Raw genomic sequence first — 27,954 nt, 5'->3', positions numbered from 1 at the left:
TGAGTTTAATGCAGAAAATATTTCCTTTATCTCAATTAGCAAAATTTACGAATATATGGCTATTAGTACACAATTGCAAGTATGGCGGATGACTTAGAAAATGAGTGGTGGTTACAAGGTGTTATTTTAGTTACATTTGAATTGTATTCCCACCGTCTACATAAAAATCGCTCAAAGACAATTACCCCATACACTATCAGCATTTCAAACACAGTTTAGCCAATTTAAATTTGTCTAATGAAGGATGTTTTACCTAATTGACTGAGGGTACTTAATTTCGTGAACCTCGTGTTTGGGCGTCGATAGAGGCTATTCGTACGGCCGCCGTGTGGTCACTCTTAGAAAGATTACTCGCACGGCCGTCGTGTGACCACTTTTGAAAAGACTGTTCGCACGGCCGCATGTTGCATAATTTACTTGAAGCAGCTGTTCGTATGTCTGCCATGTACCTGAGCTTCCGTTTCTTTTTTCAAGAGATTATTTGCTCACAAGGCTTGTGTACGAAAATGCCAGCCAGTACTCGGGTATTTGCCTGTTGATAATAACTCGGGAAATAAAATGGACAAACGGGTACCCCTTTAAAGAAAAGTTTCCATGTTCAGATGGAGACACAGAATAACGATTACAGTTTGAGGCTCGCATCTTGTGCACATTTATTCATCGTCATAGGGCTCGTATCGTTGCTTACAATTTACTTGTTATACATGTACTATATAATAATAATACAAACCAGGACACATCTCTTCTTTCGTGACCTATTTAATATTCAGTGTTGATATTTCAAGCTTGATTTTGCATAGCATAATAAATTTGGTACTGATGTTTAGCTCAGGCATTCAACTGTGCATGCCTGTCCAAAGTTTGACTTACTATCATACTTTTAAGGAATGCTAGTCCATTTTCTATGCTACTGCTCAACATTGTCCTGATTGCACCCATTTAATATGCCAGGTGCAACTCGCTGAATGGAAGACTGCCCTTTCATTGACCAAAGGAAAATTACATAATAAACCATTTTAACTCTTATTTTTGTATTTTACAATACATATATGACTATCAATAAATTGGAAACAATTATATGAATCCCTGTGTTCATCATTATACCTCTAAATTCCTTATTTTCCCTTTATAGTATGAAATGAAACAGCTCCAAGAAAACATACACGTTTCTTTAGTGTGAAACACGTGTCACGTAATCATTCTATTTTGATATACATTTATAATAGACCAGTCTAAATTGAAAATAAATGGCACCAGATATAGCAGTAAACGTGTTTTATTGATGTGACTGATGGATGTTATATGGCAGAAAAATGTTAGAGAGGGGAATTTTGTTAAACATAAAAACATGTTGCATCCAGAAAAAGACAAATCAATAGTACTTTAAAAAATTTGATAGTGATGTAATACAACAGTCATCATTTGTGGACTGTACGACTATTTGCAAAAGTTAATGAAGATGTATAGACTAGTTAAAGTGAATGTTATGCATAAACAGGGTTCGCACAGATTTGAAAAATGCTTGAATTTTCAACTGCTAGATGAAAAGTGCTTATTTTATGAAAATCCTCTTGAAAAGTGTTAATTTTTAATGTCATTGGGAAAAAGGCCTTAAAAAGTGCTTGAAAATAAGTAAAAATCCTTAAAAACTGCTTGAATTTGTAAGAAAATTAAAGACCAAAATTTTTTTTGCAAAAGATACCTTGGTAGAAAAATTGAAGAAAATGTCCGATGGACTATATGCCTTATACTTTCTGTGGCTTGGTCGGTAACTAAGGAAAGGGAGATTACTCAAGATTTCCATTTAACAGTGTTGTGGGAATGGCAATATGGCTGCTTTTTATTTCTTGCTTCACACTTTGTGGCCTTGGTTTCTACATGAAAATGATGCCAGGGAAGTGTATTTTTAATCGTGAATGGAAAGGTTCCTGTAAGTGGGTCAAGGAGACCCAGGACAGACACAAAGCTTTGTGTTGTGTGTGCAACAAAGTTATAGACATCGGGGCTATGGGTGAGAGTGCCCTTAAATCACACTATAAAGGTGCAGAACACTGGAAAAGTGAAGCATCAGTATCAGCAATGAGTTTGGATTATTTTGGAATAAAAACAGACAAAATCAAGACATGTCTGAGACATTGAGTCGAGCAGTGAAGGACAAGCTAATCAGAGCAAAGCTGGAGTTCTTTTGTTTCATTGCAACCATATTGCAGCCTTTCTTGGCTACCTACCAAATAGATAAGCCCATGGTGCCTTTTATGGTGGATGACTTGACTAGTTATCAAATGCTTGATGCAGAAAGTTGTCAAGCCTGAAGTTTTTGACCGGGCAACCACACCAGAGAAGTTGCTAGGATAGATTTAGAGAAGACAAATCTTTTGACATACAAGAAGGTGGACATCAGTTTACTAGCTGAAGAAAAGTTGAGAAGTGCAACCACAAGTGAAAAGGAAGTAATGGAATTCAGAATGGAATGTATGGCATTTGTGATTGAAATGTTGAACAAGATTACTGTGAAATCCCCAATCACTTATTTTTCTTTGGTCAGAAATATGGTATCATTTTGTCCAAGGGAAATGGCCAGACAAACTTATGATTTGATTATTGCAACAAAAAGAATCATTGTGCTTGATGAAGTCATCCTGCAACAATATAATGACTTTCTTGACAGTATATTAATTATTGGTACTTATAAGCTTGCAGGCTTTGATCCATACAAGGATAGGCTGGACAAACTTTTTGTATAGCACATGACAGATGCTAGGTATGGGAAGCTGCTGGGGATTGTTAAGCTCCTGTTGACCCTCTCCCATGGACAAGCAACAGTAGAACATGGCTTTTCTGTGAACAAGGAAGTATAGTGTGAAAATTTGAAGAGGCAAAGAGTGGTTGCACAGAGGATCATATGTGATCATGTTAGAAATGTGGGAGGAATACTGAATGCTCCAATCACCAATCAGCTTCTTGTAAGTGCAGCTTAAGCAAGACAGAAGTATGAAAATTATTTAGAGAAGGAGAGGGAAAAGAAGCAGCCTGAGTCGGGGCAGAGGAAAAGAAAGCATGTTTTTGATGACATTGAAGATCAGAAAAGAAGAAAAAAGCAGGCCAGATTAGATTATGAAATACTTGTGAAGAAAGCAGATGAACTGTCTTTAAAAGCAGAATAGACACTAAAGTGGCAACTTCTTGCACAGGCCAATGCTAATAGAAAAGGAGCTGAGGAGAAATTTGAAATTTATGATGGTCTTTGTGATAAGCTGGATGCTAAGATCAAGGAGTTGAAGAGAAATTAAGTACAGAGGAAGAATTTGTTAATGAACTTTTTGTTAGTTTGACTTTTTGTTTATTGTACCTATGTTAGTGAACTTTATTGAGAGAGGAAAATGCAGTTACTTGAGTCACAAGTCAGTTTGAAGGTTGTTCCAAATGTAGATATCTATGGTGAGTTCAGATATAAGACTCCTTGAAAATCAAAATAAAGTCCTTAAAAGTCCTTGAATTTTGTCATATATTAGCTGTATGAACCCTAATAAAATAATTTATCAATTTCTTTTGTGTCATTACTTTTGTACTAACTACAAATCCACATGAATTTAGCCGATCTGTCGCAAAAAATTTAACTGCAGTTCCAGGTAAGTTGCAAAATGAAATGTGCATTTTTTTATACAGTTTTCTTAAATTATGGCATATAATATATAGATTGTTCTTTTTATGCTCAGATTACACCTTTTTGCCACTTATATTAGTTTAATACACTTATACATCTCTTTGGGTTTGGCATGTGTGAACCTATAATAAAGCCATTCAGGTTCACATTTATTAAAATTTCCCTTTGATCGGGTAACCCATATTTAGGATTGACAGGTACCCAGTAGAAGTTTCCTACAATTTTGACATCTCTAGTAAACTGCCCATTCATCGTAACTGGATGGTCACGAAAGTAAGAACACAATAGAGCATACATTCTCCATATTCTTATGTGTTACACTTGTGACTTACCATGGTGATTTGCGAGGAATGATTGTCTTAAGTAGTAATGAGTGACAAAGAATAATCCTGTAAGTTTAGTTATTGGTTTTGGAAGTAAAAGTAGCTTTAACACAGTTAAATCATAATATTCAAGAACATCATTTTATGTAACTAATCCAGATTCTTCTTTCGAAATTGTCACATAACACAACATGAGACCCTTTATTTAGAAGTTTCATGGGGATGGAATGGTTGGGATTCCTCTCTGCAGCAGATATTTTTTTAATCAGCTTTTTGTTTTTTATTTAAATTTGGAAACAATAATTGGAATATTTCTGACTCATCCATATTGCATTTATTTATTGTCATGCAAATAGTTTTTCTGTTCTGGCTGCAGGGTGGCAGTGTGACTCATCCATAATGCATTTACTTATTGCCATGCGGATAGTTTTTCTGTTCTGGCAACAGGGTGGCTGTGTGAATAGTATTTTCTAAAGTATCCACACGGCATCCATGTGAATAGACACTTCATGTACCAACAGTGACTAAAAATTTATGTATCTTTTTATGAAACCGTGGAAGGGAATTTTTCATAGTAAGTAATGCATAGATTGTTTCTTTTAGTCTCATTTCATTTTGAGAATCAATTAAATTAATAGCAATCAGCAAAGCATTACCATTGATGGCAGTTTGTTTTAGTGCTAGATTATTTAGCCATTTGAGTGACAACAAAGAAATACCAAGATATTATACAGTGATCTAAATTAGTTGAAAAGCGTCATTGATGAGTTCTGAAAATTACTGTAAAACTATTAATGTGCATAACAAATACAACAGGTATCATCATAAACTTGCATTGTAATGGAAGGGGATACTATGTGTAATAGTCCAAGTTTTGTCTGATCCTTTCCATGCCATATTAAATATTATGACATTTATTTTGTTTGCTGGGCCAGTGCACACCGGCATTTTGAAAAGTTGGAATTCACCTACACCACCTTTAAATTTATTTCAGAAGTTGTATCTTGCCTGTCAACAAATTAACGACATAGCGAATGTTATGGCTGTGTTTACACTCTACTGTCAGATACTATTGTTTGTTGAAAGGAGGATGTGAAAGCACTTCGGACTTTAATTGCTCATAAATATTACTTATTATATATGTTCGTGTGCTACTATGATAACAAAGACAGTTTTGACATAAAATCTGTTTTTGTTAATTATTAATTTCCTCTGTCATTTCCAAAAACATTACAAACTTTAACAGTTGCACATGGTATTCAGTTTGAACACAGCACTCTTGCTATTATGTTGTCAAAAACCATCATGGAACCAAGCAGAGGTTGTTTACAGTTGATCAGGGTGTTTGCTAAAGATGTGCGGAAGGATGTTACATGAATCAGTAAGTTACATGATATATGACAAAGTAAGAGAATTCTATAAACTTAATGTAAATTGTTTATCTTTAATTACAAATTATGTGATGACCAGTAAAATGGAAGAATTCAGCAAGGAAACAACAGCATTATGCTAGTACTCTTGAAACTGTCGTTTATAATTCACATCGAAAACCAGCCTCACATAAGATTTACGGACTAGAAGTGTTCATTCATGTTATGTTGTTGTGCATAAACAACTGTAATGTTAATAAACATAAATTAAATTCTATACCAAATTTTCCTATTGAGATGCCTGAACATTGCATTAATATTGACATTTGGTCTTTTTGCAGTACAATCAAAATTTATATGTCTGACCAAGCTGTGTGCATAATCATGTGACATTGATAGTATTGCAGTCATAAAACTTGATTACCGTTTCATGATTCTTGTTTTTTAAGCTGGCACTCATATACACCTAATTAAATACTGCATATCCAGTTAAAAATTGTGTATAATTTGATTACATCTAATTAACATGTGCATCTTGTGTAACATTTATGGAACAGAATTGGCAGTCATAGTAATGTGATTCTTTATTTTTATCTTGGAAAGTTACACAATATAACATTGCTTGTGCTTAAAATAAGATTTTGAAAAAATTTACATTGAGTACTGTCAAGCGACTTTATAGCAACAGCAGTATCAGATCAACAGTAAGGACCAAAATGTTTCCTGTGACATCAAGTGCTTAGTTTAGAAGTCTCCCTTAGCAAGTTGGCATGCCACTTAGCATACATTAAAGCCAAGAGGTGCATAAAGAATCAACATTGTCTATTGCAAATTAAAATAATGCAACAAAATATAAATCTATGACTATATAAATATTTTAAAGTACACTTATACTAATACTTTACAGACTCAACATAATAAGTAGTTAATACATTTTACATAAATATTGATGTTTTTAGATTGCATCTGAATTACCATAGGCAGCCAGATTTTTCAAGTTGGCAAATTAAGGGGCAATGAAGAAGCTGAATACAAAATATTATCAACAGATATGGTGTAGCTACTTCCAGTACCAAATCTCTCAATCACTGGCTGCCTAATATTTTATGAATTTTAAGTAGGGAAATAAATTTTGTTTGTCAGTCCTTGTTAGATGGGTTTTATTTTCTACCCTAATAAAGTTTTAATACCAATTTAATGGAACATGAAACAATGATGTATCTTTTGTTGTTTTGTGCTAATTGCAAATAGTCACTAACAGCTTAAAAAATATTAAGAAATTTTTTGCATGAGAATATTTGTAAATCCCTAATGTTTGCAGTTGTTACTTGATGGATTATGAATACATGATGAAAAGACATATTTTATATTCATCTTAACTACATTGATGCTGCTGCTGATGCTGCTTTTATTCATTATGTAGTTGTAGTGGTTGTTGTTGTTGTTGTAGGGTTTAACCCCATTTTTCAGCACACGATAGGCTATACATGGCGGCCAGTATTAATGGTTGAGGAAGAACCCAGGAAAACCCCAGAAAGAACCACCGACCCACGAAAAGCTACTGGCAGGCTTTCTCACATACCCACATTGGCTGAATCCGAGACTAGAACCCATGCAGACAGAGGTAAGATGGCAGTGATCCATAACGGAGAGCACTTTAGACCACTCTGCCACTCGGGGACCTCTAGTTGTAATGGAATTATATTAATTATTATCCATATAAGAAATGAAATTATCAGTTAAATATCTAATTTGTCCATCCTGTTATATAAGTTTCAAGTTCATGACAAGCTGTATTTGGAAGGAAAACTTAAGTTATCTTCCAACAAATATTTTATAGAAGATGGGATACTTGACTATTGATTCATAACAAACTGATGTGAAAAGCATTTAAAATTTGGGGTATTTGTCCCACAGGATTGACTGGAGAGCATATTGTTAGTAAACTAAATCATCTAAATGTAAAGAATAGTTTTGTGTTGTATGGATAGAATTGGTGAAAGCACTTTCTGATCATATATTTTGAAGATTTAAGCCTCTGTGCTTGTATTATTTTCTTCATAAAATCAGTTTGAAATGGTAAGTGAACCTGGCAAGGGGTAATAATGGTGGACATTACTGTGTCTTTGAAGTATGTCTTCATTAGACTGTTTCTTTTCATAATTTGTTGGACACATAAAAGAAGGAAGTTATACAGTTCATAAAAATTAAAGTGTAACTGTTATGTGAATAATGATTTAGTCTAAAAGTAAAAATTGGTTGGTCAGAAACATATGGGATAATGCTATGTTGTGGAATTAATAAGCACTGTATTTTAAGGACAAGGTTATTTTATTGCATCACTCATTCTTGTAGAATACAAGAAAAAATAGCAAAGAAAAAATATCGAAATGTATATGGCACTATTATGGGTACGTGGACAACTACTAAAATCATAAATTTTCAATTCTATCTTGGGACTGTTTTAACGAGGCTGGAAAGTGGGTTGTCATATGAAGAAATCTGAATCTTAATTAATGCTATATGGCCTATCCACCTCCAGCTACATTTTTGTATAAAAGTATTTGTAAGTATGTGTTATGCAAGAGTTTCACTTTGACTAGTGAACACTGATAGTGAACTTCATCTGTTAGTGTATTTACAACTTAAATGTATAATGAACATATATTCATCTGTAATTTCTATGTACATGACTAATGTATGTGAATATGTATGTGGGAGATGGGTAGAGATTGATTTCACTCTGTACATGTCTATCATACATCTTTGATGGCCTAAAGGTAGATTATTTCTGTTTTGTAATGAAGTTAGTTACCCTCATTAAAAAAAATTATTATTATTATTATTACTATTATTATTATTATTATTATTATTATTATTAAGTTGTGTTTTATGTTGTTAAATCTTCCCTGCAAATGATGATACATCAATTAGTATATATTGTATTTTTTCTTTCAAATTAAGGGGAAGTAAAGACAGGTGACAGTGAAGATGAAAAATCAGAAGCAGACCAGACACTGTTGCAAGATACTGGTATTGGGATGGAAAAGAAGAAGAAGAAAAGGAAAAAGAAGGTACTAAAAGAATTACAATAAGAGACTATCAGGTGCATACATATGTTTATGTGTAGTCTAAGAAGAATGTTCATTTCATAGTTTTCCACCCTTGTGGAATGTGGTTCATTTTGAGTCTTTTTTAGGTCTCATTTATATGAAGAAATTCTGCAGCAAAAAAAGGAAAAATAAGTGGTCTGCACATTTTTTTTATATTCTTATGAACTTAACTTTCATTTGGTACTGTGAAGCCACAGTTTTGCTGATGTGCCATTAAATTGATCACATACATACATAAATACATACATACATACATACATACTGAGTCTAGGCTCTTACAAAAAGTAACAGGAAAAAAGTGAAGACAACAAGCTTTGTAAAATTTAACAAATAATTTATTTGCCTGGAACATCAAGTGAAAAATGAGAAAAAAGAATTTACAGTTTTACAAATCAAATCCAAAAATAAACCAAGAATTTAAAAAAAATAGAAGTCCTAGTAATAAAAAGACATGAATGCAACTGAATTCGAATCCCGATGAAATCCAAAATGGAAGACAATGATGTATGTTGTAACATGCGAAGTGCTGTAGTGTCAACAGTCTCTTGTTGAATCACAGAAAATATTATTCCAGTTTTTTAATTCTGTATAACTTTTTATAAATTAATTTAGAGCACTGGTATTTCCAGGGAAAATAATCACTTCAAATCCAATAATTTGAAGAAAATAAAATCTCACCCCAAACTGGTCACAACAACACAACTTAATGTGTCAAAAGTTTAAAGCCTACTGACTATTTCTGTACAAAACATTAGGCATAAGACTAACTTGAGACCCAAACAGATTCCTGCATGAGGGTCACATGGTCACCTTTCTAAAACAAAATAGAAGCTTTTTACATGCCAAACATCATTTACTCCCAGTATAGCCATAACTGAAAAATCAGTGGTTCTTGCACTGGGAAAGAATAAAAATTTAAAAAATAGTTGTTTACCAGAACTGCCACTGTTTCTGAATCAAGGTCAGGAACTAGGTCAGCATTAGATACAATGTCTCTATTTTTAGTTGTTTGCATCAAAAATATTAAAAAAATCAATCAGAACTGAACTCTATTATAGACAATATCAAACCCAGTAAACAAAGTTACATTATAATAGCATGTAATAGAATTTAAAAAATGTAAAAGCTAACAAACAATTAAATATATGTAACAATACACATACATTATACATACAGACAGACAGTTGTTTCTGATAAACCAGATCTTTTGAGTTGAATAAATGAAGTTTCTACTCAAATACCTTTTTCACCTTGATTACTCTATCTAAAATTCTTGCCTTTATTGTGATAAAACTTGGTATGTGTGTACATCATGAGAGTGTCACAAAGATCAAAGTCACTTTTTCACAATGCCTGTGCTATTCATGAAGCAAAGTATATGTTTCTAAGTACCTGCATTCAGATGAGCTCTACTATCTTACCACGTCACCTCATGTTATTAATGAAGTTAACCAAAGTTATGAACAAACCTATTCAGAGAAATTTAATTGATTTCATTTATTAATTGCTCTTTATGTCCTTTTTTAAGCACACTATCACCCAAGAACTGAAAGAAAAAGGAGACACTCCTGCTACACCATCAGATGTTAAGGCTGCTTTGGAGAGATTCTTTGAAGGAAAGCTTTCTCAAGTAGAGTTGGATGAACTTCAGTTGAGTAAAGGTGTTTAAAAAATAGTAATTTTCACTTTTCATTAAATATCATCAATAATTTTATTTCTGGTTTTCCTGGATTCTTTGAAGGAAAGCTTTCTTCAGTAGAGTTGGATGAACTTCAGTTGAGTGAAGTTGTTTAAAAAATAGTAATTTTCACTTTTCATTAAATATCATCAATAATTTTAGTTCTGGTTTTCCTGGAAGCTTTTTGGTGTCTCCTCAGATTTAGACTTCATGAATGCACTTTACCTTGTGTTTCCAATGACCCTAAACTACCACAGAATAGTGGATTTTCTAATGTTCACTCTTTTTGATTGACAGTACAACCTGATTAGTCTCTCTTTCCCAAATTTGAAAGAATTCACTAAAGAAAGACTAAAATGTACCAAATTCACTCAAACAATGTTAATAGTAATGAAATTTGATGATGGACTTTATTAATATCTAGTTATTTGAGTAAAAAAAATACATTTGATTTTTATAAGCTAATCTATTGGTCTTCCTTTTTCTTCTACTGTTAATGGGAATTTCTATTAGTATTTTTTAATTGTTTAAACATTTTTCTAATTTAGACAAGGTCATGAATATCAGGAGGATTTAACAACTCCAAAATTTTGCCATATACAGTATGTACGTACAATAAACAATAATTTGTTTGAGATGTACCCATATTTTTTTCCGCAAGAGATAAAGGGGTATGGTATGCAGACCCGAAATGGGTAGTTTTACCAAATCTGTACTTTGTTTGCATTTAGTTTGTGCTTCATTTGCATTTCAAAAGCGTTTGAAATTCATTTTATTTGCATTACATTTACATTTGCATTGTAGCTATCATCATATCATTTTGCATTAATGTCTTTTTCTATTTTGTTGCCCTTATATTTTGTTTGTTTGAAATGAAATAGAAATACCTTTACCAAAGTAATAGTTTCCATTTTTGAAAAGGTTAAAAGGGGAGAAGTATTGCTTTCATATATTAGCTTATTTAACAATGTACTTCAGTAAAATAGCAAATGTGTCAAATGCAAAGACAGCATTGAATTTACAATAAATAAAAATATAACTACAACAGCAATAAATCTAAAAATATAGTTTGTCTGCAAATTTTACATTTCTGTCAGATTAAAATTGTATAAATACAACACTGTTGATGATGTACATTCTCCAACACTTTCTGTGAACTACTGCAAAATATCCTATATCTGATATTTAGTGAATCACAGAACATTCCCTTGCGAGGTTTGAACATAACCAAAATTATGACAGGATAAATATTGCAACAAAAGTAAACAAATATGTAAAATAAACATTGGGATGTATTCTTAAAACTTATATTTATTTTACAAATCAGCAGCTGGTTTTGTTTTCGTTGTTTTCTTTTTTTCTTTTTTCACACATTAGAAGCTTATGTCAATAATTAAAGTTATAAAAAGATGATAATAGTACAGATTGATATGACAATTTATAATTGGCAAAACACACACAAAACAATATCTGACAAGTTGGCTTTGGAAAGTCGGCAAGTTTGACACATTTCATTGGACTAGAATCTCATTCAGGCAGTTTCATTAGCGTGCATACTGATCAGAAACAGCTCCAATGGCTTAGTGGTTAGAGTGTCTGCTCAGATGTGGGAGGTCACTAGTTCAAACCCTAGCCAAGCGGTACCAGAGACTTATAAAAATGGTACTAACAGCTGCCTCACTAAGTGTTCAGCATTAACAGGTTAGTGTTAGGAAGGGGGAGCCTATGGTTAAGATAACGTGACTGGGTGGGACATCATGCTTCATGTCTGCGGCATGATACCCCAGTGCTAGATATCACTATAAACTCCTAGACTGCAGACATTGTAGCGATATGACTGAATTATTGTTAAAACTATGTTAAAAATCCAAATCACAAATGCACACAGACTACAAAGTGGAAGTGACAGATTTTGACTATATCATGTGAAATCAAGGCATGATCTTTTTAATTGAAACTGGGGGAATTTATGAGATTAACATGAAGTACAGATACATGCCAGAAAAATGTGCTGATATAAGTACTGTGGCAAGATTGCAGAATATAATAGTTGCAGAACATAAAGCATTCTGAACTGAGCACAACCTCTCAACATCTTTGTTTTTTACTTGCCCATGGGCAATATACCATGCAGATTTGAGCTTGCCTGAGCCAGTTTTGAGCTTGTCCTGTGTATCAATTAAGTGAATTTGTCTAACCCTGAGTACTCCTACATTTTAGTGATACACATTGGAACCATAGAGTACCTTGCCTTATAATGAAGTGTATGTCAAAGTTTAGTTTTCCTGAGTTTATCATGTTATATACTGTCAGTTGCCAAATCACACAGCAAATTATGCCCAAAGCTGTGTGAGTTGGCAACCGACAGTTTATACTATGATAAACTTGGGGAAAAAAACATTAAACTCTTATAATTTACAATTATTTATCATTTTATTTATTTTTTATTGTTATTTTGTTTTTGTAAAGATATTTCCTATCAGTTTTAGACACTGTTGAAGCATATGAATTCTTGTTGAGGCATCTGCTACATAGCTATTTATAGAAAAAGAAATTCAGTATTGAAAGCAAAGGATTTGTTCATTTTTGACATAAAAATAACTCATGGATTTGATGTTATCATGAGTTCATTGTGACTTGTGGATTGTTATTTTCCAGACACTTGAGTAACCAATTTTCACGTCTTTATATATATTTTCGTGTTGATTAACAGTTTAGTTTACCTACATGGGCTACTTACAAATGAAATTAAGACTATCAGTAAATGGTTATAGTGATGGGCATCCAAAAGTCAAACAGTGCAACACATCAACACTCACAGTTACAAGGGGGGTAGTGCATCTCCCACCCACCCCACATTGTAACTATTAAGTTTGGTGTCTTACATTGTAGGACTGTGAATCCAATTGCTATAATGTTAGTAATTAACCCCCCTCCTTCCAATCCCTATATCCATTTACCTATAGTTTTAAATTCATTTGTAACAAGCTGCAGTGAAAGTGCTGTAGCCCCTGTGTTCTTGGCAGATTTTGAGTTTCCTAGCTTTTCTTTTTCAAATCTAGTCAGGGCTGTTCCTATAAAACATACCTGGGACCCAGGGAAGGCACTTTTGATGCTGGGTACTCACCCATAGATGCAATTTAGAATTTTCTTATCATTTTAATATGATCTATATGAAATTAAAGTACCCTGCATATATTTTTTTAAAACTACCTTCCCTGGATACCATGTATGTTTAAATTGAACATCCCTCAAATAAAGAATTACTTATATTCAGAAAAACAGATGAGTTATTTGTTTCTGTCATATCAATTTATTCTATTTTCGAAATAAAATGTAAACCCACCATTTTTATTTCATTTTAAAGTCATGCAGTGTTTTTCAGTGTTTACATTAGTTACTTTGAGTGTGAATCTATTTATAGAAGTTAGTATAAAGTAGTTCTCTGTACAGTTTATACAGAAATAAACACAATTGGGTCTGATCACCTGATTATGTTCTGACCAGTGGAAATCTTCCTTTTGTTTGTCACCTGATGCAACTGTAATTATAATATAATTTTACTACTACTGAACAGAACGGGATTCATGATCATATTTGCCCTATAACAGAAACCATGTTATAATAGAGAGTGCTGTATGCTCAAGACATAACTACAGTTTGATCAAGCCTGCCTTCACAAATTGCCTCCCTTTTTGAAATTTAAATGGTTACAACAGATTAAATATGTTGCTTCCAAGTCAGTTGATCAGAAAGCAGATATATATATATATATACATACATGTATTTTCATTTTTTTAAACTTCAGTTATGAATTGCAAATAATTAATTGATATTTAAAATTTAAACAAATTCATCAAGAGTCCTATGTCTTAATTGCTGTGCATAACACCAGCTGGCATGTTTAAAGTTAGTTGTGAAGTCTTAGGCCTACTTGTGGAGTTGTCAAAGCCTATATATGCAGCATTACTTCCTCTACAGCCTAATTGTTCTTAAACAAATTCACATATACTCTGTATACCCTGGGGTGGTTCTATCACAAGAATATTATGGTATTTCTCAAATTGAAGATTATTAGATATACTTTCATTACTCATTCTAGAATTAAGATGGTTTCACTAAAGTCTGTTCTTGATAAATTCTGTCTGAAAAAAAGTCTTGATAGATATAGGATGTGACAGATTCATGGTTTCTTTTCCTATTGTGAAATTTATACTGATAAAATGACAATTTTTTTTGAATTGCAGATGATCATTTTTACAGTCAAAACAACTCTTCACAGGGTTTTGCTGTAGCCTATTTAAAATCAATCCTACCAAAGTGGAAGAAAATGAAAAGAGATGCCTCTACCAGCCCAGGGTCTCCAGTTCTGCTTGTATTAACATCATCTGCCTTACGTGCAGTGCAGTTGAACAGGTACTGTAAATCATATATTAGGATCATAAAATATTTTGTCAGGCCAGTAAATTGAACATATTGACAACAGGGTTCAGTTTAGGATTAGCCTCACTTCCAATAGCTCATCATTATTTTATAAGAGGACACAATTGATCAGATTATGGTCAGTCAGTTGCACATTGCTCACTGTAGATCAGATTGTGATTGATCAGTTGCATATTGTTTATAATTGATCCGAATATTGTTGATGATTTGCATGATGCTTATGGCTGAATAGATTATGGTTAATCAGTTGAATCTTACTTCCAGTTGATCAGTTTATGATTGATCAGATGATTGTTACTTCCAGTTGATCAGTTTATGGTTGATCAGTTGAATGTTACTTCCAGTTGATCAGTTTATGGTTGATCAGTTGAATGTTACTTCCAGTTGATCAGTTTATGGTTGATCAGTTGGATGTTACTTCCAGTTGATCAGTTTATGGTTGATCAGTTGGATGTTACTTCCAGTTGATCAGTTTATGGTTGATCAGTTGGATGTTACTTCCAGTTGATCAGTTTATGGGTTGATCAGTTGGATGTTACTTCCAGTTGGTCAGTTTATGGTTGATCAGTTGGATGTTACTTCCAGTTGATCAGTTTATGGTTGATCATTTGGATGTTACTTCCAGTTGATCAGTTTATGGTTGATCAGTTGGATGTTACTTCCAGTTGATCAGATTATGGTTGATCAGATGCACATTGCTTATATTTGATCTGACTGATTGATCAGTTGAATATTGCTAATAGTTGATCAGAGTATGGTTGATGATCTGCATGATGCTTATGGCTGATTAGATTATGGTTAATCAGTTGAATGTTACTTCCAGTTGATCAGATTATGGTTGATCAGGTGCACATTGCTTACATTTGATCTGACTGATTGATCAGTGGAACATTGCTAATAGTTGTTCAGAATATGGTTGATTAGTTGCACATTGATTATGGCTGAATAGTTACACATTGATTATGGCTGATGTTGTTGTTGTTGTTGTGGGGTTTAATGCCATATTTCAGCACACGATAGGCTATGCATGGTGACCAGTATTAATGGTGGAGGAAGAACCCGGGAAAACCCCGTGAAGAACCACCGACCCATGAGAAGCTACTGGCAAGCTTTCTCACATACCCACATTGGCCGAATCCTAGGCTCGATCCCACGCAGATAGAGGTGAGATGGCAGTGATCCGTAACGGAGAGCGCTTTAGACCACTTGGCCACTCGGGGCCCCGATTATGGCTGAATAGTTACACATTGGTTATGGTTGATCAGTTGCATGTTACTTGTGGTTGATCAAAATATGGTTGATCAGTTGTTCAGTTGATCAGAATATGGTTGATTAGTTACACATTGATTATGGTTGATCAGAATATGGTTGATTAGTTGTACATTGATTATGGTTGATTTGTTACACATTGGTTATGGTTGATCAGAATATGGTTGATTAGCTGTACATTGATTATGGTTGATTAGTTACACATTGATTATGGTTGATCAGAATATGGTTGATTAGTTGCACATTGATTATGGTTGATTAGATTATGGATGATCAGTTGCATGTTACTTGTAGTTGATCAAAATATGGTTGATCTGTTGTTCAGTTGATCAGATTATGGTTGATCAGTTGCACAATGCTTGCATCACTTTCAAAATAATTGAGAAAGGAAAGAGAAGTATAAGTAATATTACCTTTCTCTTCTGTATCTTTGTGCTGCTTTATCTGACTTCAGTTAGATTAAAAGCTGTTTATTGACATAGTACTTTACCTATTGTGCTGATAGAAGCAACACTGTATGGCTGAATTAATAATTTTGAACTTTAGTTGCTTTTCAGAGGCACAAATCCCACAGATTAGCCTCCTATATTGTACCCGTGACAATCCAAAATGTTTTGTGAATTACTGATAGATAATCCAGAATTTAGCATATAGGTGTTATGAGGCTTTTTGTTTGAGACCTCATCACTCACTGATAAAGTTATATTTGGACTGGTTAACATATATAAATCTGGGTTACCGCCCATATATAATTAAACAAAAGTGCTTTAACACATCCATTGCATTTTCGTCTAGAATAGTTATGAATGGCAATATATTTTTTGTAATTGCATAATTTAGCACAAGTGATTTTACAAAAATGGCTTCCTTTCTAAATGTTCCAAAAATCTTGCACATGAGAAAATCATGTAGTTTATTGAATATTGTTCAAGATCAGAATCTTTGTTCATGCTTTGCAAAGTGTCAAAAACACATCATTTGAATAAGTTTTCAAGACATCATTACAAGGAGATATAAGAAAAAGTGTGACATGCAGCAATTCACTTTAATAAATTCCAATCACACATAATTGCAAGGCAGTCAAATTTATGTATTTTTTGTGCTTTCTGGAGGATGAGTTTAAGACTGAATGGATTTATGGGTACCTTTTCCTAAGTCAAATCAGGATATGCAGTATATATTTTCATCCCTTATATGCCGCTAATTTATCTGTCTGCCCCATTTGCAGATATTTAAAGTCAGGCATTTGTGTTATTATGCCTAACACAAATGCAAATTTGGCAGCATACACCCTGTGAATTTCAGTTACAGTACTGCAACAAAAGGAGACTGTGACAATCCGAATATTATCAACCTTTTCCATTACATTGTTTTTGGTACACTCCATAAGTAGCAAATTTCAAAGCAGTCAAATTTAAATGTATTTCTAAAATTATTTTTAAGCTTATTTCCAAGTTTGACAGATAAGGCAGAATAATAATGTTTCTAGGTTTTCCAAGAAATAGCTAGATGGTTCATAAGGGAAAGTAAGATATTGTGACACTTGCCTTTGTGGACACCTTTATATAAAACACTTGTTAAAAAAACACTTATCTGTCCCCTTCTTTTAATCTAATATAATTCACCTGAAGATAAAAACCAGTGCATTGGGAACACAAATTAGCATTTCCTTAAGTGGCCTGTATAAACAGTTTTATATCATCAATTGAATTGTGTGATTAGAATATTATCCAACTATGCCACCTAATACTAGTAGTTAGGATGTGGATAAAATTTAGTGAAAAATGACGTAAATGAATTCACTTTGATGAAACATTAATGTTTTAATTTTGTCTTGTAGACAGATAGAGGTATTTAAAGGAGAGGACTGCAGATGTGCAAAGTTGTTTGCAAAACATATGAAGGTATGTATGATGTTTGTACCATGATATGTGTGATTTCTAGTTTAGAATTTTAATGGTGCATGAAAAATGGTAATTGAGATTTAGGATTTTTAATTGCTTGTGTTCATGGGAAATAGCAGAAACTTGTGGGTTTTTTTTACTACAGTGTATCTGGACCAAACCTCCTTCAGTGCCATTTTTTCGGGTACAGTTTATATTCTGTGCAGCGTCAGTATAATATCATTCATATATATCAGCAATTCTTCTTGTCAATAATTCTTTTATGTGCAATTTTTGTATGTGATATTTTGTTGCAGTTTGTTGAACCTGACTGGAAGTTGAATCTACACTTTTGTGTAATTAAACATTTTCACTTGAATGTAATAAATTTTAAAAAAGTAAAATGCGTGTTCCCTTTAAATCAGGCATGTCCAAACTGCAGGCTGCATGTGGCCCAATCTTTCCCATTGAGTGACCCAAGGTGATGTAGATAGTCTTTATAAAAATGTGCATTTTAATTAACATACATAATTAGTGATAATGAACTGTTCTAGCTCATGTGGTCTGCAACCTGAAGTATTCTATTTGTTTTGGCCCCCCACCTCCGAAAAAGTTTGGACTGTCCTGTTCTAAATGTATTCCCTACTTACTGAGAGTACTGCATTTTTTTAAACTAAATCATATTGATAAGTATTTTCATGCTGTATCGACACATTTCAGTTTTTATGTAATGTCTCTTGAGAAACACTTTATCCAAAACACTCTAATGTGCAATTTTACTTTCACCTGTTTCAAAACTTTAAAGTTAAGATCAATGTCAGTTAATCAGAACCTGACTAAGATCTGGTGAACAAGATTTTTCATAATGAATAGTAAAGGACATGCAGAGCTGTCTCAGTTAGGAAAGATTGAAAACTCGTAGTGTTTTGGGTTATAAGTTTGTGTGGTTGAAGGTAAAATTAGTCTTTATGCCAGATTTGAGCAAGTCTTATGTGATGTTGTTAGATTCATGCACGCATGTGTGCGATATTATCAAAATTTTGCTCTACTGGCCATGGCATATCCATGTTTGTGTTGTTCTTTTCTTCAAAAAGTCTGGGTACTGTCATTGTCTCTGTCCAGATATGTGACTGTCACACTTTTCTTTCCACACTACCTTTGAGATTAAGGAATTAAACTTCGTATATTTGCATGTCATCAAAAGAAAATGTTGTGTACCACGTCGGGGGTCCTGTCTTCAGGGTCATGATCACAGCTCAGTGTGCACACTTTTCATCACACTTTCTGGTCCAAGCTGTAATTTAAAGACATTTGAGATTAAGTGATGAAACTTGGTATACATTAGTAACATTCGGAGGTGTGTCATGTACAACATTGGAGGTTGGATTCTTATCATCAAGGTCAAGGTCACTTATGAATAATTTTTTTATTTTTTATTTTTTCCATCACATTTACTGTTCAGCTCTATAATGAGAAAGCCATTTGAGATCATGGGACGAAACTTGTTTTACTTATTCATCATCATTACAATGTCAGCATGTATGTTTTGGGAATTTTAATGTAGCTTTAACAATTTGAGTCCCATTGCTACAATGTCTGCAGTGTGGCAGTTTACAGTGATGTCTGACGCTGGGGCATCATGTCCCACTCAGTCACAATATCCTGACACCAAGCCGACCAGTGATCATTAACAGGTGTGTTGTATACAACATTTGGGTCTTATCTTATGGTCATTACCTTGGTGATATATGCTAAGTGTTTCTCTTACACTTTACTTTCCATCTGTTATCTGAGACCCATTTGAGATGAAGATATGAAACTTGGCGTAAATGTTTGCTGAAAAGTGTATTGCTTATGACATGGGGGTGGGGGGCCTGTTTTCAAGGTCCAGATCACAGGTCAGTATTTTAAGTTTTTGAGTGTCACATTTGCCCTTATGCTTTCTAACTTGACAGCTGTTTAAGACAAGTAGATGATGCTTGGTACCCTTATATATTGTCACTAGAAGCGGCATTGCACATTTGAGGTCTTATCTTCAAGATTAAGGTCACAGGACAATGTTTTAAGTTTTTAAGTGTCATATTTGCCCTGATGCTTTCTAACTTGACAGCTGTTTAAGATAATAATGCTTGATAAACTTATATATTGTCACTAGAAGATGCATTGCACACTTGAAGTCTTATCTTCAAAGTCAGACTGATCTGTTTGCATAAATGCTTAGAGCATCTACCTCGGGTGTGGCAGGTTGCAGGTTTGAACCTTGGCCAAGTCATACCAAAGACATAAAAACAGTACTAGCAGCTGCCTCACTTGATGCTCAGCATTTAGAGGTTAGTGTTAGGACTGGTCAGCCTGGAGACAGAATAATGTAACTGGGTGGGACATAATGCTACATGTCGGCAACATGATGCCCCAGTGCTAGACATCACTATAACTACCACACTACAGATATTGAAGTGATATAACTAGAAAATTGTTAAAGCTACATTTAAAATCCAAATCACACACACATCTTCATGGTTAAGATCACTGGTCAGTGGGTAGGTTTTTTATGCATCTTTTCTGCAATTTTCTTTTAAGGACACACGGTACTAATTATACGGAAGAACTGTGAACCAGTCTAGAAATGGGTGAAGAAATGATAGAGTATTTACAGGTTTGGTGGTCCATAATTGGTTAATAATGAAAATTAAAATTTTAGGAAAAATATCTTTTGAGAGCTTGTCCTATATGTAATGTAAAAAAAATATTGACAAATTTCTACTGATGCAATTTTAGCATTTTTACAGGCTCGACTCAGGAGTACTCAATACTGAAAGTAGCACCTGATTCATTTGGTGCAGAATCAATAACACGTGTTTCATGCACATGTATGTAAACAAATTGCCGCGGGTCATATGGTGTTCTCCACACATAAGCTTGCACCAAGGTTAGATGTGCACGAAAAATTATAGGTGTCATTATCAGCACCCATAAATTTTAAGTTATTGAATTTTGAATATGACAGTGTTTCCATATGTTTACCATTGGAGTGGAATTAGTACCGTGAGTCCTATATGCGACCTATACCATAATAGGAGCTTGTTGTTTCCATGGTTACCACGTGCATCCAGGGTATCAATTTGGTGGTTTTTACATATGACAGTGATAATGGAGTCTTTTTATCATGGTTTGCATGTGATTTTGGAGAAAAATTCTATACAAAAGACAGATGGGGATGGTTTTATACACTGGAGAGTGGAAGTAGATAGCTCAGGCCATAGGGAAAAGAGCCCAGTATGGCCTGATGGCAGAATTTCATATGATGGTACCCATAGATTGGCCTGTATGGTTAAATACCATTTAACACATGCAATAATTCCCCAAAATGGGGTGGGGTGGGGTAGATTTTATATGTAAGCCACTTATGTCACAATCACTTATGTATCAGTACTGATCATTTAACTTTAGAGACACACTCAGCAGATCAAAGCAGAGAACATTGTAAAAATAAGGACTGTGCACAAAACTGCACATGCTGCATTGCCTCAACCTGTAAATTGAATTATTATATGTCGAGTCACATTGAATATCAATTATACCGGTCTTATTTCTTATCCTAGAATTAAACTCCTTGACACCTATTCTATGTTCAGCATGTTTCTCATATTGGTACATTACATTTTTGGGCAAACAGTATTGGAACTTTTCTGCATTCCTTTTGTTGAGGGAGCAGGGAGGGACATTTTCACTTAAAATAATAGTTTTCAACCCTTCATTCCTAATATAAGTCTGCAAAAGTCCTATCTGTATTGCATTCTTTACACAGGCAGTTTTTCTTCCCCAACCTCCCTTCATACAGTTGAAACATTCTTGATGTAAAACTGCATGGTGAACATACTGCTCTCTCCCACCAAACCAGATCTCTTTTTTCTTCATGTACCAAGTCCCATGATAGAAAACCTTTATACTCAGGGTGTTGCAACTTGTGGTCTCACAACACATTATTCCAAATCTCAGCATTTGGTTACTGCGTGCACTAAGTGATATGGGTTTTGTTCACCATATATGTTGTTGTGAATAAATGAAAACAAGCTTCATGTCAGAAATATGGTTTCATATTTGAAACAAAAGCTATTTATTAAACCTACATTGCTCTGTTCTTACCATCAAGTAATAGTAAGGAATCATTTAGCTGTAAATTAGAGCTTGCTATTTGGTTTGCCAAATCAAGGTGTATTACCTCCCCTTTGACTGTAATTGAGTGATTGCAATGTTTGCTTTGTTTCTCTTTTGTTCAATAATGTATGCATTTTTTCAGCTTTATATTAAAAAGTAAGTAATTTAACACTGCTTATAGTGGAAAGTAGCCACAGTAATGATTTTGAGACTTTTTCTTAACTTTTTATGAGCTTTGGGTAAATGTAGGTATATATTTATGCATTAGACAACTTGAATATGCAATTCAATTCTATTACTTAAATTTAACAAGTAGTGTATTCAGTGACAATTTTTATCAGTGTCTGCATATTGCATAGAGACATGAACTTGTCTTGGCATAGCAAAGTTTTTCACACATTTCTCCACCTCCAGCATACTTAATAGCTTGAGTCATAACAGTTTGTACAAACACTTTCTGTCTCCAACATCAATGTCAGCATTATAGGAACTTTGGATAGCTTTTTCAAATTTGTCTCTTGCTGTCCTTATGTAACATACCTCATGCTGATGTGTTATTTGGGTTGATACACATTCCCCCCCACCCCCGTTGTGGGGAACATTACCAGGCTTGAAGAAATTACTCTGTCTATTCTTTGCTTATTCACCCTTCCCCATAGTTTTATACTAAAAAGTAGCACTATGTTATTTAATTATTCAGTATAATAAAGCTTATGGAACTCTTCCTTGGCTTTTATACCTTTTTATTAACATTTGGGGGTCATGAATCACATGTGATGATAGTTTAAATAAGTTTGGAATGTCAGCATCTCTTGATGCTTCATGGGTGTGTGTATTTGTTTTAGTCACAAAAGGGCAATGGCCTCTTATCATTTTGACCTGTCATGTGGCACACTTATTTGTTTTGTTTGATTGATGTGAATAGGGATGCACTGTATCTTATTTCTGTGAGAGTCAGCAAGAAAAGAAATGCAATTTTGAAATTTAAAACATTTAAAACTTGTCTTATACCAGTGAGAGATGAAAATACAATGCGTCATGTAATTTGATACCCTGTGATGTCATACTTGCTGATGTCAGCATGCTTGTGTTTCTTTTGTGTAGCATGCATGCCATAGAAAGATAACATGAAGATACAAAGGCAGAAAACAATTATTTTAATAACAAGAATAAGCCATTAATAAGTACAATACAACACAGCAACATGTGATGCGGATGCAATTTAACTATAGATATTGGTATCACATAAAATGCTATTGCACTATTATCCATGCACAAGCATGGCCAATTCTTTCTTACAATTATGCTCTAATATCAAGGAGTAAAATACAACTTTTTCAAAAAAAATTAAATCTGGTTATAGGACACACGGTACTAATTATACGGAAGAACTGTGAACCAGTCTAGAAATGGGTGAAGAAATGATAGAGTATTTACAGGTTTGGTGGTCCATAATTGGTTAATAATGAAAATTAAAATTTTAGGAAAAATATCTTTTGAGAGCTTGTCCTATATGTAATGTAAAAAAAATATTGACAAATTTCTACTGATGCAATTTTAGCATTTTTACAGGCTCGACTCAGGAGTACTCAATACTGAAAGTAGCACCTGATTCATTTGGTGCAGAATCAATAACACGTGTTTCATGCACATGTATGTAAACAAATTGCCGTGGGTCATATGGTGTTTTCCACACATAAGCTTGCACCAAGGTTAGAGTGCACGAAAAATTATAGGTGTCATTATCAGCACCCATAAATTTTAAGTTATTGAATTTTGAATATGACAGTGTTTCCATATTTTTACCATTGGAGTGGAATTAGTACCGTGAGTCCTATATGCGACCTATACCATAATAGGAGCTTGTTGTTTCCATGGTTACCACGTGCATCCAGGGTATCAATTTGGTGGTTTTTACATATGACAGTGATAATGGAGTCTTTTTATCATGGTTTGCATGTGATTTTGGAGAAAAATTCTATACAAAAGACAGATGGGGATGGTTTTATACACTGGAGAGTGGAAGTAAATAGCTCAGGCCATAGGGAAAAGAGCCCAGTATGGCCTGATGGCAGAATTTCATATGATGGTACCCATAGATTGGCCTGTATGGTTAAATACCATTTAACACATGCAATAATTCCCCAAAATGGGGTGGGGTGGGGTAGATTTTATATGTAAGCCACTTATGTCACAATCACTTATGTATCAGTACTGATCATTTAACTTTAGAGACACACTCAGCAGATCAAAGCAGAGAACATTGTAAAAATAAGGACTGTGCACAAAACTGCACATGCTGCATTGCCTCAACCTGTAAATTGAATTATTATATGTCGAGTCACATTGAATATCAATTATACCGGTCTTATTTCTTATCCTAGAATTAAACTCCTTGTCACCTATTCTATGTTCAGCATGTTTCTCATATTGGTACATTACATTTTTGGGCAAACAGTATTGGAACTTTTCTGCATTCCTTTTGTTGAGGGAGCAGGGAGGGACATTTTCACTTAAAATAATAGTTTTCAACCCTTCATTCCTAATATAAGTCTGCAAAAGTCCTATCTGTATTGCATTCTTTACACAGGCAGTTTTTCTTCCCCAACCTCCCTTCATACAGTTGAAACATTCTTGATGTAAAACTGCATGGTGAACATACTGCTCTCTCCCACCAAACCAGATCTCTTTTTTCTTCATGTACCAAGTCCCATGATAGAAAACCTTTATACTCAGGGTGTTGCAACTTGTGGTCTCAGAACACATTATTCCAAATCTCAGCATTTGATTACTGCGTGCACTAAGTGATATGGGTTTTGTTCACCATATATGTTGTTGTGAATAAATGAAAACAAGCTTCATGTCAGAAATATGGTTTCATATTTGAAACAAAAGCTATTTATTAAACCTACATTGCTCTGTTCTTACCATCAAGCAATAGTAAGGAATCATTTAGCTGTAAATTAGAGCTTGCTATTTGGTTTGCCAAATCAAGGTGTATTACCTCCCCTTTGACTGTAATTGAGTGATTGCAATGTTTGCTTTGTTTCTCTTTTGTTCAATAATGTATGCATTTTTTCAGCTTTATATTAAAAAGTAAGTAATTTAACACTGCTTATAGTGGAAAGTAGCCACAGTAATGATTTTGAGACTTTTTCTTAACTTTTTATGAGCTTTGGGTAAATGTAGGTATATATTTATGCATTAGACAACTTGAATATGCAATTCAATTCTATTACTTAAATTTAACAAGTAGTGTATTCAGTGACAATTTTTATCAGTGTCTGCATATTGCATAGAGACATGAACTTGTCTTGGCATAGCAAAGTTTTTCACACATTTCTCCACCTCCAGCATACTTAATAGCTTGAGTCATAACAGTTTGTGCAAACACTTTCTGTCTCCAACATCAATGTCAGCATTATAGGAACTTTGGATAGCTTTTTCAAATTTGTCTCTTGCTGTCCTTATGTAACATACCTCATGCTGATGTGTTATTTGGGTTGATACACATTCCCCCCCACCCCCGTTGTGGGGAACATTACCAGGCTTGAAGAAATTACTCTGTCTATTCTTTGCTTATTCACCCTTCCCCATAGTTTTATACTAAAAAGTAGCACTATGTTATTTAATTATTCAGTATAATAAAGCTTATGGAACTCTTCCTTGGCTTTTATACCTTTTTATTAACATTTGGGGGTCATGAATCACATGTGATGATAGTTTAAATAAGTTTGGAATGTCAGCATCTCTTGATGCTTCATGGGTGTGTATATTTGTTTTAGTCACAAAAGGGCAATGGCCTCTTATCATTTTGACCTGTCATGTGGCACACTTATTTGTTTTGTTTGATTGATGTGAATAGGGATGCACTGTATCTTATTTCTGTGAGAGTCAGCAAGAAAAGAAATGCAATTTTGAAATTTAAAACATTTAAAACTTGTCTTATACCAGTGAGAGATGAAAATACAATGCGTCATGTAATTTGATACCCTGTGATGTCATACTTGCTGATGTCAGCATGCTTGTGTTTCTTTTGTGTAGCATGCATGCCATAGAAAGATAACATGAAGATACAAAGGCAGAAAACAATTATTTTAATAACAAGAATAAGCCATTAATAAGTACAATACAACACAGCAACATGTGATGCGGATGCAATTTAACTATAGATATTGGTATCACATAAAATGCTATTGCACTATTATCCATGCACAAGCATGGCCAATTCTTTCTTACAATTATGCTCTAATATCAAGGAGTAAAATACAACTTTTTCAAAAAAAATTAAATCTGGTTATAGGACACACGGTACTAATTATACGGAAGAACTGTGAACCAGTCTAGAAATGGGTGAAGAAATGATAGAGTATTTACAGGTTTGGTGGTCCATAATTGGTTAATAATGAAAATTAAAATTTTAGGAAAAATATCTTTTGAGAGCTTGTCCTATATGTAATGTAAAAAAAATATTGACAAATTTCTACTGATGCAATTTTAGCATTTTTACAGGCTCGACTCAGGAGTACTCAATACTGAAAGTAGCACCTGATTCATTTGGTGCAGAATCAATAACACGTGTTTCATGCACATGTATGTAAACAAATTGCCGCGGGTCATATGGTGTTCTCCACACATAAGCTTGCACCAAGGTTAGATGTGCACGAAAAATTATAGGTGTCATTATCAGCACCCATAAATTTTAAGTTATTGAATTTTGAATATGACAGTGTTTCCATATGTTTACCATTGGAGTGGAATTAGTACCGTGAGTCCTTAATGCTTTTTAAGTCCGGTCAATGCATATTAGTTACTTGTGATGTCTGCTCAATAATTTTGCTGCTTAATCTTAAAGGTAATAGATTTCATGATTGTGAATTTTTATGACTTCACCGTGGTAGGCAGAGAACAAAAATTCAGGGACTTGTTAAGCATGAATGATCCCAAAACAGAGACTTTTCCTATTACATATGAATGATCTAACACAAATTTATATCATTGCTTATCCATTTACACACAAAATCAGTGTTTTTATTTTACTGCTACACACAGTAGAACAGTGAAGCTGTTTCATTGGTTAAACAATGTATTTCTGGATCTTTATTTTAATGTCTTTACTAGTAAAAAGATCTCTAAACTTAATAGTTATATATATCTAAAGAGAGTGTATGTTTTTGATTGAATTTAAAAACATCTTAAGAATAACATACTGTCCTTCCTTGTCATGTTTCTAAAAATGTAAGATCAAAAAACACTTCATCAAAGAGCAAATTGGAATTATTCATTGTATGGAAAAAGTCAGCAAATTAGCTCTCTACTGGTGTTGAGAACTTTTTATTGTAATTTTGATTATTTTTGTTGTTGTTATGGGGTTTAACACCATTTTTCAGCACAAGATAGGCTATACATGGCGGCCAGTATTAATGGTGGAAGAAGAACCAGGGAAAACCCCAGAAAGAACCACCGACCCACGAGAAGCTACTGGCAAGCTTTCTCACATACCCGCATAGGCTGAACCTGAGACTCGAACCCACACAGACAGTGGTGAGATGGCAGTGATCCATAGCAGTGAGCAATTTAGACCACTCAGCCACTCAGGGCCCCTTGTAATTTTGAAAATGGAAGGCAGAGATCAAATATCTCCTAAACCTGAGAGGCCGACTTATATAAAAATTCCTAAACCAGTTTTGGAAGCCTAGAGTCCCTGACCAGATACTTCAAGCAGGGACACACTATCAAGAGCTCTTGTACTTTTATTACTCAAAAATTCTTTTAAATATAATTTTTTTATTATATTTACTGATTTATTTTCATCACAGCTAGAAGAACAGCAGAAGTTCCTCAAGAAAGCAGTATGCCTTGTTGGAATAGGGACACCAAACAGAGTTTTGGCCCTTTTAAAAAGTGGTAAGGATTTGTATGGAAGCATGCCGTAACAATATTTTGTACTTTTTATCTTGAAATTTGTTTTGCTTAACAAGTTGAGGGTGAATTTTGAGCAAATGTACCCATGGGTGATGACAAATGGGGGGAAAGAGTCAGGCAGAGAGTCT

The 27,954-nt window shown here is 34.0% G+C and overlaps 1 protein-coding gene across 1 annotated transcript; it reads left to right on the top strand.

Annotated features, from left to right (window-relative positions):
* The first annotated feature begins 73 nt into the window (after positions 1-73).
* Positions 74-27,852, top strand: LOC149786255 (uncharacterized protein C3orf26 homolog). Its single transcript, XM_089976646.1, has 6 exons — positions 74-118; positions 8,322-8,431; positions 9,999-10,131; positions 14,396-14,564; positions 17,701-17,764; positions 27,721-27,852. Exons 1-6 carry the CDS (start codon positions 82-84, stop codon positions 27,835-27,837), a joined length of 630 nt encoding a protein of 209 aa, XP_089832772.1. The 5' UTR covers positions 74-81; the 3' UTR covers positions 27,838-27,852.
* The last annotated feature ends 102 nt before the right edge of the window (positions 27,853-27,954 follow it).

Source organism: Sinohyriopsis cumingii, chromosome 12 (genome assembly GCF_028554795.1).
Source record: "Sinohyriopsis cumingii isolate HCF-2022 chromosome 12, ASM2855479v2, whole genome shotgun sequence".
Taxonomy (NCBI): domain Eukaryota; kingdom Metazoa; phylum Mollusca; class Bivalvia; order Unionida; family Unionidae; genus Sinohyriopsis; species Sinohyriopsis cumingii.
Note: the sequence above shows the minus strand (reverse complement) of the source record. Positions and strands in the feature narration are given on the sequence as shown.

Excerpts from the sequence above, each read along its gene's own strand:
- LOC149786255 (XM_089976646.1), top strand. The coding sequence starts at position 82 with ATGGCGGATGACTTAGAAAATGAGTGGTGGTTACAAG. Across the intron at positions 10,132-14,395 it reads TGAACTTCAGTTGAGTAAAG|ATGATCATTTTTACAGTCAA; the intron begins GTGTTTAAAAAA and ends TTTGAATTGCAG. Across the intron at positions 14,565-17,700 it reads CGTGCAGTGCAGTTGAACAG|ACAGATAGAGGTATTTAAAG; the intron begins GTACTGTAAATC and ends TTTGTCTTGTAG.